The sequence below is a fragment of the Drosophila obscura genome, unplaced genomic scaffold (genome assembly GCF_018151105.1).
Source record: "Drosophila obscura isolate BZ-5 IFL unplaced genomic scaffold, ASM1815110v1 contig_200, whole genome shotgun sequence".
In the NCBI taxonomy this organism is placed as follows: domain Eukaryota; kingdom Metazoa; phylum Arthropoda; class Insecta; order Diptera; family Drosophilidae; genus Drosophila; species Drosophila obscura.
Genome location: NW_024542791.1, coordinates 3,122,800 through 3,137,199, shown reverse-complemented (window position 1 = coordinate 3,137,199; position 14,400 = coordinate 3,122,800). Strand labels below are relative to the sequence as shown.

At 39.0% G+C, this 14,400-nt stretch overlaps 1 protein-coding gene across 1 annotated transcript in view; it reads left to right on the top strand.

Moving 5' to 3' along the window:
- Positions 1–14,400, top strand: part of LOC111078358 (tyrosine-protein kinase Btk29A) — a 52,853-nt gene that overhangs the window by 19,092 nt on the left and 19,361 nt on the right. Inside the window, exons 3-5 of the mRNA XM_022372999.2 lie at positions 1,144–1,239; positions 1,301–1,517; positions 1,659–1,805. Coding sequence (XP_022228691.2) covers positions 1,144–1,239; positions 1,301–1,517; positions 1,659–1,805 — 460 coding nt within the window. The remainder of the gene's footprint in view (positions 1–1,143; positions 1,240–1,300; positions 1,518–1,658; positions 1,806–14,400) is intronic.

The window sequence follows — 14,400 nt, the reverse complement described above, 5'->3', positions numbered from 1 at the left end:
TTTCAATCTCTTCCGCGGCAGACTCTGACACAAAGTGAAGTTTGATAAAGCGAACAAACAAAATGTACATAAAACTTCAGCATAAAACGTCAAAAACTTATTCTGGGTTAAGCCAAAGGCTAAGTGGGGGTACAAAGCGGCATAAAGAGAGGGTTGCGGAGGCGCCTCAAGTACATGTTGAAGGCGGGAAACCATGAGGCAGCACAAAAACAAGACAGCCAAAAGAAATGAAATTCAAATTTAAAATGAAATGAAAATTGTTTCAAATGCTGTGCGGCACGGAAAAGCCAATTGAAACTTGCACTCGAGAAGGAAAAACCCCCATACCATTTCATTCCATTTCATCCGTTAAATTGGCGCTGCTAATGTGTGAGATATGGTCTTGTATGTGGGATATAATGAGATGGTATTGGGGGTATTGGGGGATGGCATGCATGCCCTCGTACGGGTTGCAGTAGATGACTTGGAAACATGATAATTGTAATGATAATGATGCTGCTAATGGAGCTAAAGATATGATGATTATGATTGAAAATGATTGAAGAAGCAAAGAGAAGAAAGGGAATACTTGTACGATGCAATGGAAAGTGTGATGCTGTAAAGTGGATGCTTCGATGGATAAGAAAAATTATGTCCCGCAGAGGGAGGGCTTTGGATGGGAAGTTAATTAATGGGAATCGTAAATTATGGATAAATCTTGTGGGAATTAATTAAAATTAAAAATAAATAAATTAATAGTTTAATTATTCTTGGAGAATCTTAAAAATTCTTCTTAGAAATGAAGGCAAAAGAGAGTACTTGTTCGAAGAAATTGAAAAAGGGCATTGAATATTAAGTAAATTAATGGATATTTTGTAGGAGAAAATCGAACCATAATTAAAGAGAATCTCATAGCTTCTCTTGTGATCAGAAATTGTACCCTTTAACGTTTGGCATCAACTTTTCTATTGCCTAAACTTTTTTTATTTATTTATAAATCGCTACCAAAACCCGTAATCATTTACCTTAATGGAAATCCCAACTAAATCCGTTTTAAACCAATTTATAAACCCCTCGAAAATTGTAAATTAGTTTTTATAAAAGTTAATTAACACTTTCTAACCTACTTTGTTTCTTTTTGGCTTTGTGCTGTATCTTTTGCAGCGGAGACGCGAACGCGGTCGAATACAGTTGAAGGGCGTACGCCTTGTGGAGGAGGCGACCGTTAACGGAGAGGGCGGCGATCCCTTTGCACCGGATGTGAGTAGCCACGAAAAGATTTTGTTGAGAAAATCCATTCATTCATTCATACCATCCATAGGGTTATCCATTCCAAGTGGGCTACTGTGAGATCTCCTCAACGCAACAGAAGCAGCAGCAGCAGCAGCAGCAGCAACAGCAGACGGAGCTGCAAGATCGATCTGGTGTCGAGGGTGGACAGCAGCAGAACGGTGGACGAGCAGTGCCACAGTACACACTCTACGTGATAGCCAACAGCGAAAAGGAGCGCAACGAGTGGATCCGTGCCATACGACAAGGTTTGGATCTCCCCAAAAAAAAAAAAAAAGAAACGACTCTCGCAGCTGCCTGATCGATCAAAGGCGATAGCCACACATCTTTATTTATTTTTTGGGTTAATCTTTTTTTACCTTGCCTTGTTTTTTTTTTTTTTTTTGCAGTTTGCGAGGACAGCAATACCCCCAAGTCATATCGATATCATCCGGGTTTGTGGTCTGGCAAAAAGTGGAGCTGCTGCAAGGGTCTCTCACGGTCAACATTCGGATGTCGAGCGGCTGCCCATTGGCGTGAGGCGAATAATAATCCAAGTAAGTGGAATAGTACTTATTGTATGGCAAGCATAGATCCTCTTTAATACAGAGAAAGTGAGTTCGTCGGACTTTTGTGTCCTTCTCGCTTTTATTTATAGTTTTTCTTTAATTTGGAATGGGGGAAAATACGCGTGCCAGATGGAAATGGGGAAAACATATGGTGGCGAATGGGCGTTGAAGTATTTAAAGGAATGCGAATGGATCGCCGGAACTACCCCCACAAAAAGAACTGAACTGCTCAGTATTTTGGGGATGAATTGTAGCGTAAAATATACGAAGAATAACTCTATTTTTCCACTTAATATACATTGTTCCTTATACAAAAATGGATGTATTGAATATTATGGATTAATATTTGCGATCAAAAGTTGTTTATTACGAAACACAAAATTTATTTCGGACTTCGATTATTTTTATAAAAAATAAAAAAATTAAAAATATTAATCATTTGAAATTAAAATAAAAATAAAATAATAATTACAAAAATTATAATATTACGAGGAAAATTTTGACATTCAGTTGAAATATTATATTATATTATTATATTATTCAAATTAAAATAATTTAAAACTATTTTGAAATATTTTCCCATTAAATGAGCTGTTCTCCCTTGTCAATCAGCTGTTATTAGTGATGGCAGCTGTAATTCGCATGCCAAATTGAGAACTTTCTAGTATTTTTTCGAAAGAATCCCAAGCAAAATCAGGGAATAATTTAATTTGATTGGGAAATAGCATAAAGTTCACAGCCTCTACTTTTAGTTGTCTAGGAATGGATTAGGCATATGTGGAAGAATCTCTTTATACATACAGGGTTTTCCATTCAAATTAAAACTCGTAAAACTTTAAGAGATATTCTGCCATTGTAGATGTGCCAGCATGCATTTCCCCATCATCTACATACGAGTTGAAGAACCTCTTGAAGGCCTAGCCTTGACTTGGACTTGAGGCCATGCCATGCCATGTTCCTGCTGCTTCCAGTGTCGTCTCGGGCGAATGTCATTGTCAATGGGGAGTGGGAGTGAGAAGTGTTCCCCGACAAATCCTCTCCTTTGTATCTCTCGTGTCTTTTCTTTTGCTCACACGCTTTTCCTTTTTCCTGTTGTCAAGCCTTATTTGACACATTGTCTGTGCAACGTGTGCAACACCCTCTTGTACCCCATTTGGTTCTTTATTTCTTTTTTTTTTTTTGTCGCCTGTGAGACATCCGTGTGCGTGTCTGAAGTGCGGCTGCCGCTGGTACCCTAAGCTGTTAATGAGCAGACGACGACTACTCGAAGGCATCCCAAAAGCACCTCAGAATTACGCAGATACTTGGCACCAGCAGCCCCAGAAGCAGCAGCAGCAGCAGCAGCAGCAGCAGCACCCTTCACCTTCTGCCTCTACGCTGCCCGCGGCTGTTTGGCCGGAACAAATAGGAATAGTACACGTAAGTAAGTACGTGGCTGTGGCTGTCGCCCTCTAATGCAACTTTCGCACCTGATGGATCTTTGGGGGGTCTGGGTCCGTCCTCTATTGACTGGGTGCGAATTCCGTATAATGGAGGAGGTATCTCTCTCTCTCTCTCTCTCTATCTGGTCAGCAAACAGTTGCTAAAAACGTTTGTCTTGCCAAAGAGAACCATCAACTATGGATGGAGACTGATAGCTAAAAGGAAAACGCTTTGGCAGTATAAAGAGCTAAAGAAAACTCCTTCTGCAGTCTGAAAATGAATGGAAATCCCAATTAAATCGTATGTTTTATGGTTCTACGAGTAAAATCCCATTCTTATCTGCCTCACGCGACTTTCTGTTTGATTGCGCAAGATATTGTATCTGGGAGATTGTGTCTGTTGAGATTCCATCCGTAAGATTCTGAATCATCAAAGTAAATGTTTGTTTTTCCGTAGAAAAAAATACACAGGAAAGGGAAAGAGTTTTTTTTAATTTATCAGAAACTTGGGGTTAATCTTTTATGGGAAAAGTGTTTTAAAACTATAAATTTACAGGCTGTAACAGGGTTTCCATCCTCGCAAACGCCTTTAATTGAATATAAGCAGTAGGACGTCATACCTCTAAGGAGTACCAAGACCAGGAGTCCACTAGTGAACGTCATTATTCGATTCCTATGAGATGATGTTGGTTGGTTGGTAGGGGGGGGGGGTCACGATACTATTTCCGCAAACCGTTGTACAATAGTACAATCAATCCAGCTACTGGGGGATTTGTTATGCAATGCTTTTAATGTGGCATGTCCGAGAAATTGATTTCCTGGAACAAAAATAAACTATAAATTCGAAAAACTTTGTTCTGTTGAGGAAGAAGCTTTGCTCAAGCTGCAGGTTTCTGTTTCTTCTGAAAGCGTAGGATACTTTATTTTCTACACCCGCCGTCACAGTTACATCCGAAAATATTGCACTTTCCATAAGCGCAACTTGGAACCTCTAACACGTGATCCATCTCTGCAAACCCCTTTGCCTTGAGGACTTCAGCAGTCGGACGTCTCACCGCCAACGAGAACTAAGCCCAGAAGTGCACTAATGAAATTCATAGCACGATTTGTGCGATTTGTGAAATTATATTATCGGGTAATAATGTAATTTCCCAAATCGCATAGATCTATGAATTTTGCTAGTGCACGATGGTTGGACTGTGGGGCTGGACTACATATAATATAAGTTTCCAAAACTGTTAATAAACCAATAAAATCAACAACTTGATGTGGTTATTATCTTAATTATTATGCTATGCTTCTAATGTGGAAATTTGATTTTTTTATTTTGGAACAAAAAAACAAAAAAGAAATTTAAAAAACTTTTTTTTTTTTAAAAAAGCTTTGCCCAAGCTGAGAGTTTATATTTTATTTGCGCTGATGATGATCGTCTGAAGATAAAAAGACAACATCTTTGGAAAGTATAGGATCCGATCCTTTATTTCCTTCACCGGCCGTCGCAGTTACATCCGAAGATACTGCACTTGCCATAAGCGCAATTAGGATCCTTTAGCACGTTATCCATCCTCCCAAACCCTTTTGCCATGGGAACGTCAGCAGTAGGATGTCTCGCCGCTAAGGAGAACTAAGACCAGGAGTGCACTAGTAAAATTCATAGCTCAATCGACATATGCGATTTGTGAAATTATGCTATCGGGTAATAATATAATTTCCCAAATCGCACAGATCATTCTATGAATTTTGCTAGTGCACGATGGTTGGTCTGTGGGGTTAGACTACATCTAATATAATTTGCCAAACTGTTTATAAACCAGTGCACTGGTTCAACTACTTGATGTGGATATTATCTAATTTGTTATGCTACGCTTCCAATTTGTTGTGTCCTTGAAACTGTACGACTCTTACACGTGCATATGCCGGGTTGGTGTTGTAGTGTTGGCAGAAAATAAACTAATTAAGCCATAAAAAAACACCTGCAGCCCAGAAATACTTTTGCATCCCGGTAACGGCATGCCCCCCTTGTCAGAGCGACCTTTCAATGCCACATATTTATAGATATATCGGGGGAAAGCGTTTGAAACCTTCCCCTTTATCACCTGTCATTTATTTATTTATTTATGACAAAATTTCCACATTAAGGAGATCTTTTAGTTAAGATTGTGAATAAAAGGAATTTCTGTTTTTACTGAAGATCAAATCAGAATGAAATGTAAACAAATACCTTCTATAGTTGCCATTATATCTCAATCTTCGCTTCCTTTGAGATCCGATTTCAAAGAGGAGAATCGATGTGTTCCATGAGAGAAAAATGTGGTCTTCCTTTATTGTAGTAGATCCCCAGAGATTGGAATGAACATAAACACCTTCTATAGTTCCCATTATATCGAAGTTCTTTTGCTTGTCAACAATTGCTCTCTTTTCCCCCTTTTAATAAACTGTCATAAATATTTTGATGTGGATGTGTCTGCCCCCGCTCTGCTCTGCTTGAACCTTGACCCTTTCGGCAGCTGTCAGTTCTATGGGAGAAGTTTTCCCATTTCGAAACGATTGTGTCAGTCAGGCCCTGGCCCAGCACAGCCCGCAGATGTCGCACGAGTAATACAAATGTCTGGCCTGATATTCTGATTGCTCATTTGTGTCATCAGATTAGATCCAAACCACCCTCCCAGGGTGCCCCAGGGTCATGTGTGTGCGTGTGACCCACACCATTCTGTGGCACGAACATTTAGGGCTCCTACAAACTTTACGCTGCTCTCCTCCCTCTCTGAAAAAAGCGTCGCCGCGACTTCCTTTGGGACATCAATTAGAGGCGTCACTTTAAATTGCCGTTAAGTCTGCCAAATTCGGCAAGTCATGCGCTGCTTCATGAAGGAGTCCCCTGGAGGAGCGGAGCGGAGCAGGAGGAGAGATACGATACCAGCAAGATCTCTGGAATGAAACGGAAATAACAATAAAAATCAGGTCGCCTTCATCTTCATTTATCAGGCGATGGAAGACAATGAAAGTGGCCTGATGCAGGCCCCCTGGATGCAGAGGCTGGTAGGATGAGGCAGGCCAGCGGCTGTGGATGAGGCACACAGATTGCGGGAGCTTGTCAGTTGCCGTTACAATAAATTAGCCTGTCAATTTTCTCTCTCGCTTTCGGCTATCATGCCACATCCCTTCTCCACCGCCACACGCCCCCGTGCTTGCACTCGCGAATGGGCCATCGAAATATTTCGGAAATTAATTATGCGCTTCTTCGGAGGAATGGAATCCTTTCCTTCTCGGCAGTTTGACTTTCGCCGCGTGCCATCGAAGCGAACAAGGCAACTTCAAAATTACTCGAAAATTACTCAGTAAACTCCGAATGACATCAAAATTATCTCAAGGTACTCCTAATTACTCCGAAGATGGAGTGGGCGATGCGTTTTAATGCCAAACAAGTTAATTAAATAATCTTTTATTGGCAAAGTCATATTTTATGGTTAATAATTCACACTCCGAATTACTCCGAAAAATATATTTACGCAGAAATTTAAACTTATGGTCAGAAACAGAAAAACATTGTTTTAAAATATTACCCTTCTTATATATGCTGCCAAAAACAATCAGAAATACTCCGAAAAATATATTTAGTCAGAAGTCGGGTTTTATGACCCACTGTTAATAGCCCCCACAAAAAATTCGAAAACAAAATGTCAACTAAAAGTATACTCCAAAATATTCCATAAAATATATTTTCTAAATCAAGAGAAATATTATCACTGGAAATGAAAGATTCTTTAAAACTGAGCTCTGTTATTATTAAAACCACAAAACATGCATCAAAAATTTGAAAGAATCAAATACATCGACTGTAATCTGTAATTCAGTCGAAATGTAGAAATAAATATAGCAATGAACCCGAACAATACACACAGAAAACTGCGCAGCGCAGCACTCGAAAAAATAATCATCCAAGACACACCACAAATAAAAAAGAAAGAAAAAGTGCTTCGAATAGCTGCAATTTAACGATGTCGTTGCTCTTTCTCTCTCCAGACTCCTCCACTCCGCCGTTGTTCTCCGCGTTTCGTTTCGTTTCGTTTCGATTCGGTTCAGTTTTAGGTTTTTGGGGTTTGTTCTACTATTCCCGAAAAAAAAAAAAAAAGATTTATGGGTCTCTCGTTTTAAGTGCTTCAAAAATAGTTTCATGTTGTGATTATTATCTGAGACTGCGAGCTGGAAATGGGTTGAAAAAAAAGTGAACTCCAAATCGAAAAAGAAATGAAATTTTCTATTAACTTTAAACTTGAGTTTGGAGTTTTTGTTTTTGGTTTTTTTTTTTGGGTTGCACTTTACACCCCCCCAATTGAAGAGTGTGGGGAGGGACAGAGACTTCCTTTTGAGCACAAAAAAAAAAACTGGTTTCGTCTCCTCCGAATGTATCCGAAAAAGAAGCCAGTTCGATATTTAAGAGCGAAAACCACCAAAGAGAAGCTGAAAACTGAAACTGGTTTTAATTTTGGCTTGCGTCTTGGGCTTGCGTTTGGGCCAATTGTTTGAAGACTAGAGAAAACTACCATAGGTAGGAGGCAGGCACAGGCACACGTGCAATGAACTTGCGCGCCTATAAAAAAAAAATAGGATGAATAGAAAGAAGTTGTTCCAGCTTCAGCTTCAGCTCCAGCTCCAGCCGCACCAAGACATTAAGGAGTCCTGTGAGTCTTTTTCTTTTGATGATTTGATTAATTTCGCTATTAGAAGTGGAATGTTTTCTTCTATATAATTAGATGGTGTGTGTGTGTGTGTCGCTACTTGCAACCAAAAATGTGCGTTCCACACACGGGTGATTGACCATGAAAACAGATACCCGATACCCAACCCGACTCCAATTTGGACACAGAGTCGCGGAGTTTGGAATCGGAGTTGGAGTCTCTGAATCTCGTTCCCGTTCTTAAAAACGAAGACCTGAAAACGCGCCTTTGTGTCCAGGTTTGTTCTTGTTTTCTGTATTTTTGTTGTTGTTGTTGTTTTTGTTATGTGTTGCCTGCATCTTCGGTGGCAACTTCTGCCGCGATTGCTGCTGTGTGGCTGCTGTGTGTTGGGATCTGCTTTTGGCGGCTGGTTTCTCTGGTTAAAAAAAAAAAAGTAAGTTTTAGGCCGCCTCGCGTTGGTTTTTGTACCCCCCGCTCGGTCAACCCCAAGCATCCATCCATCCTGCTGCTGCTGCCGCTGCCCTGTTGCCATGATTAATGATGCGTTCTGTTGTGATTCGTTCTAAACGTGGGAAATCGGAGGCAAGCAGCAGCAAGCTTTTTCGAAAGGTTTGAACCCTGTCTTCTACCTTCTACCTTCTTTCTTTTTTTTGTTTTTGTGGTTTCTTTCGTTCACTCAGAGAACCACGCAATAATTATTTTTGGCTATATATAGTTATGGGTATCCCAAAAAAAAAAAAAATTCTGTAGCCAATTAATTTTGTTTGACAAGTGTTTGAGTTTCAAATAATCGGAATAGAACAAAAAAAGTAGAAGAGTTTGTTATGTTAATCTTTGGATCTATAAAAGCAAAGGAAATTATTAAAGAATTTCTATGAATGCTGGACAGGCTTGGTTTTCTTTTGGCAATTGATTAAAGGCTTTGAAAAAGTTTTGGTAACAGGTTTTGGATCCTGTTTAATGAGTGTTGATTGATTGGGTAAAAAAAAAGATCTTTTATAATATCTTACCACAGAAAGTGCTCGTCAAAAGATCTTTTACTGTCCGAAAAAGGAACAGTTCTAACGCCTACGGATCAGATATTTTACAGCTTAATACTGCTGTATTATTATTCCTTAACTAAGAAAAAGGATAGCAAGGGAAGATCTTTTGCCTATGAATCCATCCTCTGTTTGATTTCGCCTATAATTCTTTAATTTCTGTTTAATTCTTACGGATCTATTACCATAAGAGCCCTTCTGGCAACCTGCCCACCACAGGAAGGAATACTTTTCTGTATTTGTTTTTTTTTCCTTTTTATATGGATTTACTTTTGCCTTCTTCTTTTTTGAAAATATTTTGTTTGTGTTTTGGGTTGTTTTTTTTTCTTTGTTGCTCCCAAAATGTTTTCCTAATTTGTGTCTTATAATTGATATTAGCCGTCGCTGCCTGTCGTCGTCTACGTACTCTCCAGCTCTCGATTCCTTACGCCCTCTCTCTGTCTCGCTCCCTGTCTGTTTTTGTCTGCATTGCAACTCCATTTTGGCCGGCAGCCAAAAGATGCAGCCAGCCGTCTTGCCACATCTCTGCTTGCCTCATGCCCCAATCTTTGCTCCCAGTGCTGCCGCCGCTTCATCTCCATCTCCATCACCATGCCCATCTCTTTCTTCCAACTTACACTCTCTCCTGCTAGCCATCTCCCTTGCACTCCCATGCATTCTCCCAATGTATTCTCTGTTCCCTCCTCACTCTTCTTCATCTCTTTTCATGTGTGTTGCCTTGCCTTGTCAAAAAAAAAACACAACAACAACAAAAATCTTGCTTCGCTGAGCGCACTTCCTCCTGCTTTAGGCTTTAGAACTTTATTTGACGAAATGGCAAACAGAAAAAAACTTATTAACTAGCCCGCGCTCTTTACCTCTGCCCCCTCACCCTCTTACTCATTCCACCACTCTGCTTTCCGTAACTAATTTTCAAGCGATTCTAACTGTAATTGTGCGAGAGAGGGGTGGGTAGAGGGAGAGAGGCAAAAGTGCACAAGTGCTCACTGATTTTGCTTAGGCTGCAGTCAACACAACACCAACACCACAAACATGCACTTGGTTATTCTTCTGCACTTTGCTGCTGCTCTCCTCTCTGGTGCTCTCTATGCCTCTCTTTTCTTTTTCTTGTGCTGTTTTATTACTCCACTCCCCACAGACGGCATGCAGCTGTTGTTGTTGTTGGTGGGGGCTCTCTCTCTCACTGAAGACAGACATATGCTGCCTGCTCTCTCCCCCATGTACGTCTCTCCAGCCCCTCCCCCCACAAAACGAGCTCAAGTCAACAGCAAAGGTAAATGAATAAAAGGTGAGGGGCGTAAAAAGACCACTCGGAGCATAAATGGTTTCACACAGACCCAAAGTGAGTGTGGGAGGAGTGCATTCTGAAAGGGATTTTAAATTGTTTTAGATTTTTACACTTCAATAGCTTCAATAAAATGATTAAATACACACTCATTGTATGTTTTATTGTGATTTCATTATGGGAAACACGGTATGTTTGCCTGTGGTTTATTGAGATTTTCTGAGGTTAGTATTAGTTAGTAGTATTTTTTTAACCGAATCCATAGGTGGATTATTTTCTGCTATGTTTAAGGAGAGTCATCTCTACAGTACATATCCTATAATTAGATTCCATCAAATACCATTACAGGCCGCAAAGGAGTCAAGCTTACCTTTTGTTACACAACTTGACCAGCTGCTCTCTCTCTCTCTCTCTCGACTTGTTTGTCTCTCTTCCCCGATCGTGTGCCATGCCTGCTCTTTCGCTCGCAGCAGAGCAACAACTTCTTGAGCCAGCGCTGATCGCTCGGACGCCTGCGTCGTACTCCGATATTTTAGTTTTTAGTTATGTTCAGTTTTAAGAGTTTTCAGTTGCTTCAGAGTCGTTTTCGAGTGTGCAACAAGGAACCCGGATCGGTGGGCCCATATTCCCGATACGATACGATCCGTTTTTCGATGCGATTCGATTCCATTTGTTGTTCTGTTCCGTCGTCTGTGTGTCGCGTGTGCCATCATTCAACACAAAACTCGCAAAATAATCTCCGAAATGTTTAGATGATTATTCTCTACAACGATTTGACACATGACAAAATCCTCAAGTCATTTAAGTGGAAATAATATATTTAAATAATTATCGTTAAAGCGAAAATAAGCTAAAAAAAAATAAAAATTGTGTTTATGAGCAAAACGTGCGGCGGCAACAAAATGTAAATGTTCAAAGCAAAGTGAAGTTTCAATAAGTGGCAGAAGGGCTATATAACCCCCTCCTAAAAATATCAAGTGTAAACCAACGAATAAACAAAACTAAAAATAAAAATGTAAATATATAGAAAGAGGAGGTGCATTTTATTTGCAAGCAGTTTCAAGTTGCGCTGAAGCGAGAGGAAAATATAGGAAGAAGAGCGCAGAAGCTCATCCAAAAAAGATTCATTTCTAACAGTAAAAGTTGCTTATGTCACGACTTAAAGAGCGAGACGAGACAGACACACACACAAAGAGAGAGATATGCCCACCATCCCATCCCATCCAGCCCATATATCATTTACTCGAAACGATCTGGCAACTCTCGCGTCTATCTGTCAGCCGTTAAGTAAAGTTGTTTAACTTGTTTCTTTTTTTTTCTGTTTTATTTTTTCGGCCATGCCACAGCAGTTTTTCTGCTTTTTTCTGCTGATGCTGCTGCTGCTGCTTATCTTTTGCGCATTTTCTAACAGGCAACCCTTTACGTCTCTCCTCTCAAAAAGTATTCATTATATTTCTTAGTTAATTAACTTGTCGAAACTAAAAACAAAAATTTACTTTCCATGAGAACTTTTCTATGGTGAGAGGCGACTTTCAAATGGTCTTTTGTGGTTTATGTATGATTCTCCATTGTGTTTGAAATGTTGGAATAAATCAATGGAATGAATAAATTTTGACTTTTGATGGAAACGTTGGGTTAGGCACGTGTATAGCGATTGATATCTAGACGTTATGGTTGCTTTCCTCTCATAAAAATATATACAAAAAAATGAATGTTGAAAGAATCAATGAAATGAATGAAAGTTTGGAACTTTTACTTGAAGATTTTGGGCACAGAATTAATATAAAATCAGAAGGGAACTAAGAGAAGTGATAAAAGATGTCGACAATGGTGAAATATAATATGACCGAAAATTAAATTATTTTATAAATTTTATCAAGTTATAATAGAATTTAAAATTTTGATATATCTAAAAAATATCGTGAATATTGTTTCCAGATCAGAAAGTCACTCTCTATAAGATAAATAAAAAAACTTGATCGATCAACTTGAGGAAATTAAGCAAAACTAAACATAATGGAGTACCGATTGAATTTGAATAACAGTTAAGTCAAGATCTTCCGAAGAACAATGATGAAAACTCATAGAAAACTGAGACTAAATATAGAATGAAACATGAATTGTAATTTTCGGATGGCATCATTGTATTAGGGCACGTGTATAGTAATAGATTTTCCTAGACATTATCATTGCCTTCTATCCCGCTCTAACTCTATTTGTATTTACCTTTGGCATCTTCTCGCTCACACGAAACCAATTAGCGAACCCTTGAGGGCGCCTCTCCTGCGACTCTTAACGAACCTTCAATTTCAAAGTCGTTTTATGGTCTAAGAACCAAACCAAAGGAAGGTTCTACTACGAGTATAGCAGGTAGCAGAGATCCTCAAAACGGATCTGTTTTTCGATTTCTCTCTCTCTGTTTTCGTTGTGTAATTCAATATTATTCTTCTTGTGGATAGACCGATGCGATCCTTAGAAGATATCTTTGTCTGGGTCTGCGACTGCCTCTGCATTTGGGTTTCTGTTTTATGTTTTGGGTTATTTGCTTTACGAATTTCATTTGATTACGAATTGAGTATACGAGTATGTACATATGTATTTTTCGTCGGGTTTAGGTCACTTTGCTTTAGCCAGAATTTCATTTGTCGGTTTGCTGTTTGGCTTTATGTTTGGTTTTCTTTGTCATTTGTTTCTTTGGCTCTCTGTGGAAAGGGGCAGCCAGCAGCACGTTCATGGCAAATGCTTAAGCCTGCTTATCACGTAACCCACCGACCAAACCAGCCAAACAGCTCTGAAAAACCTATGGAATAACATGCTGTTGGCAGAGGCTTATGTGGGTGTGGTAGCCATAAAGGAAGTACATATCAATCTTCATTCAGTTTTAGGTGATTTTTCACTGTTCATCGAATGAGTGAAGTGTTTCCTTTATTTTGCTGATGAATATCCATTGGTATGCATGGTTTTCTTAGTCCAAAGTTCTTTAAAAAGAACCATAAATTACAAATTTATTTAAGCTTTCATTGCTAAGAGAAAACACGTAAAAGAATGTTGCAGCATTTTTAAATTTTTTTTTTAGAGATATTTTAGAATTTTTGTTCTGTACATTTTTTGGAACATTTTTACAAATAAAGTACCCTTTCAAAATGTTATGCAGACATGTACTTTTGGTTCGCTATATCTCTGAAGTCAATTATGATCTAGACGGATTCCACAATTATAATGCCTTTATCCACTCTGTTTTTTCTATGTCGCAATATTTTTGTTGATAGAAAACAATGAGAGTGGGTTCTGTACAAGTTACAAATTTTCTAGAAGTTGCCTTCTAGTAATCGGGGGCATATGTACATACATATGTGTCACCGTCATCGCGGTCAACCCCATTTACAATATTTCTCAACATTGCACTCTACTTTTCCCCTTTCCTTCACACATTTCTCCTTCTTATCAGGCGGCCTCTTATCGCTGTCGTTTTGTGGCTTTTGTGTGGCTCCCAGGGCCATTAAAAAGTTCCGTTTCAAATTTCAATAGAAATCAATTCAAGAGCTGCTCCACTCATGTTCGCTCGACCTCTCAGGCTTGCCGTAAAGCTGTTTAAATCTTTTGTTTATATAGACACAAGCATTATTTTCTCCCGGGAGGGATCCGACCCCCATAAAAACTAATAAAAATAACAAACCAAAAACCCATTAAATGGTAGCTTGAAATTGTCATTAAAAAAAAAAAAAAAACTGAGAAATAACTGAGTAGTAACCGAAGAAGAACAAAAGAGTAAGAAATGAGCGGGAAGAGATAGAGAAAGATGGTCATAAAAATCTCACATATGGTGAGAGAGAGAGAGAGAGGAGGCACATTAAATTTGGTAATTCTGAAAAATGTACGAAGCAGTAACTACCGGCTGTGTGGAGTCATAAATGTTTTTGGATTACAAATATTTTGATGGCAGACGATTAAAGCAGTTAATTTTTTGTGTGTTGTACCCCACCAGTGTTTCATTCCTGGAATACGATTGGGATCCGTAAACTTATTAAAACTGATGTTACACTGGGAAAAACATGTAACTTAAACTGCGAGGGGCTTGAGATGTCACTGTAAGTTGGGTAATTACAGAAGAATACCTTGGGGATGAAATGTGTGTTTTAAGTTAATTTTTTATTTTAA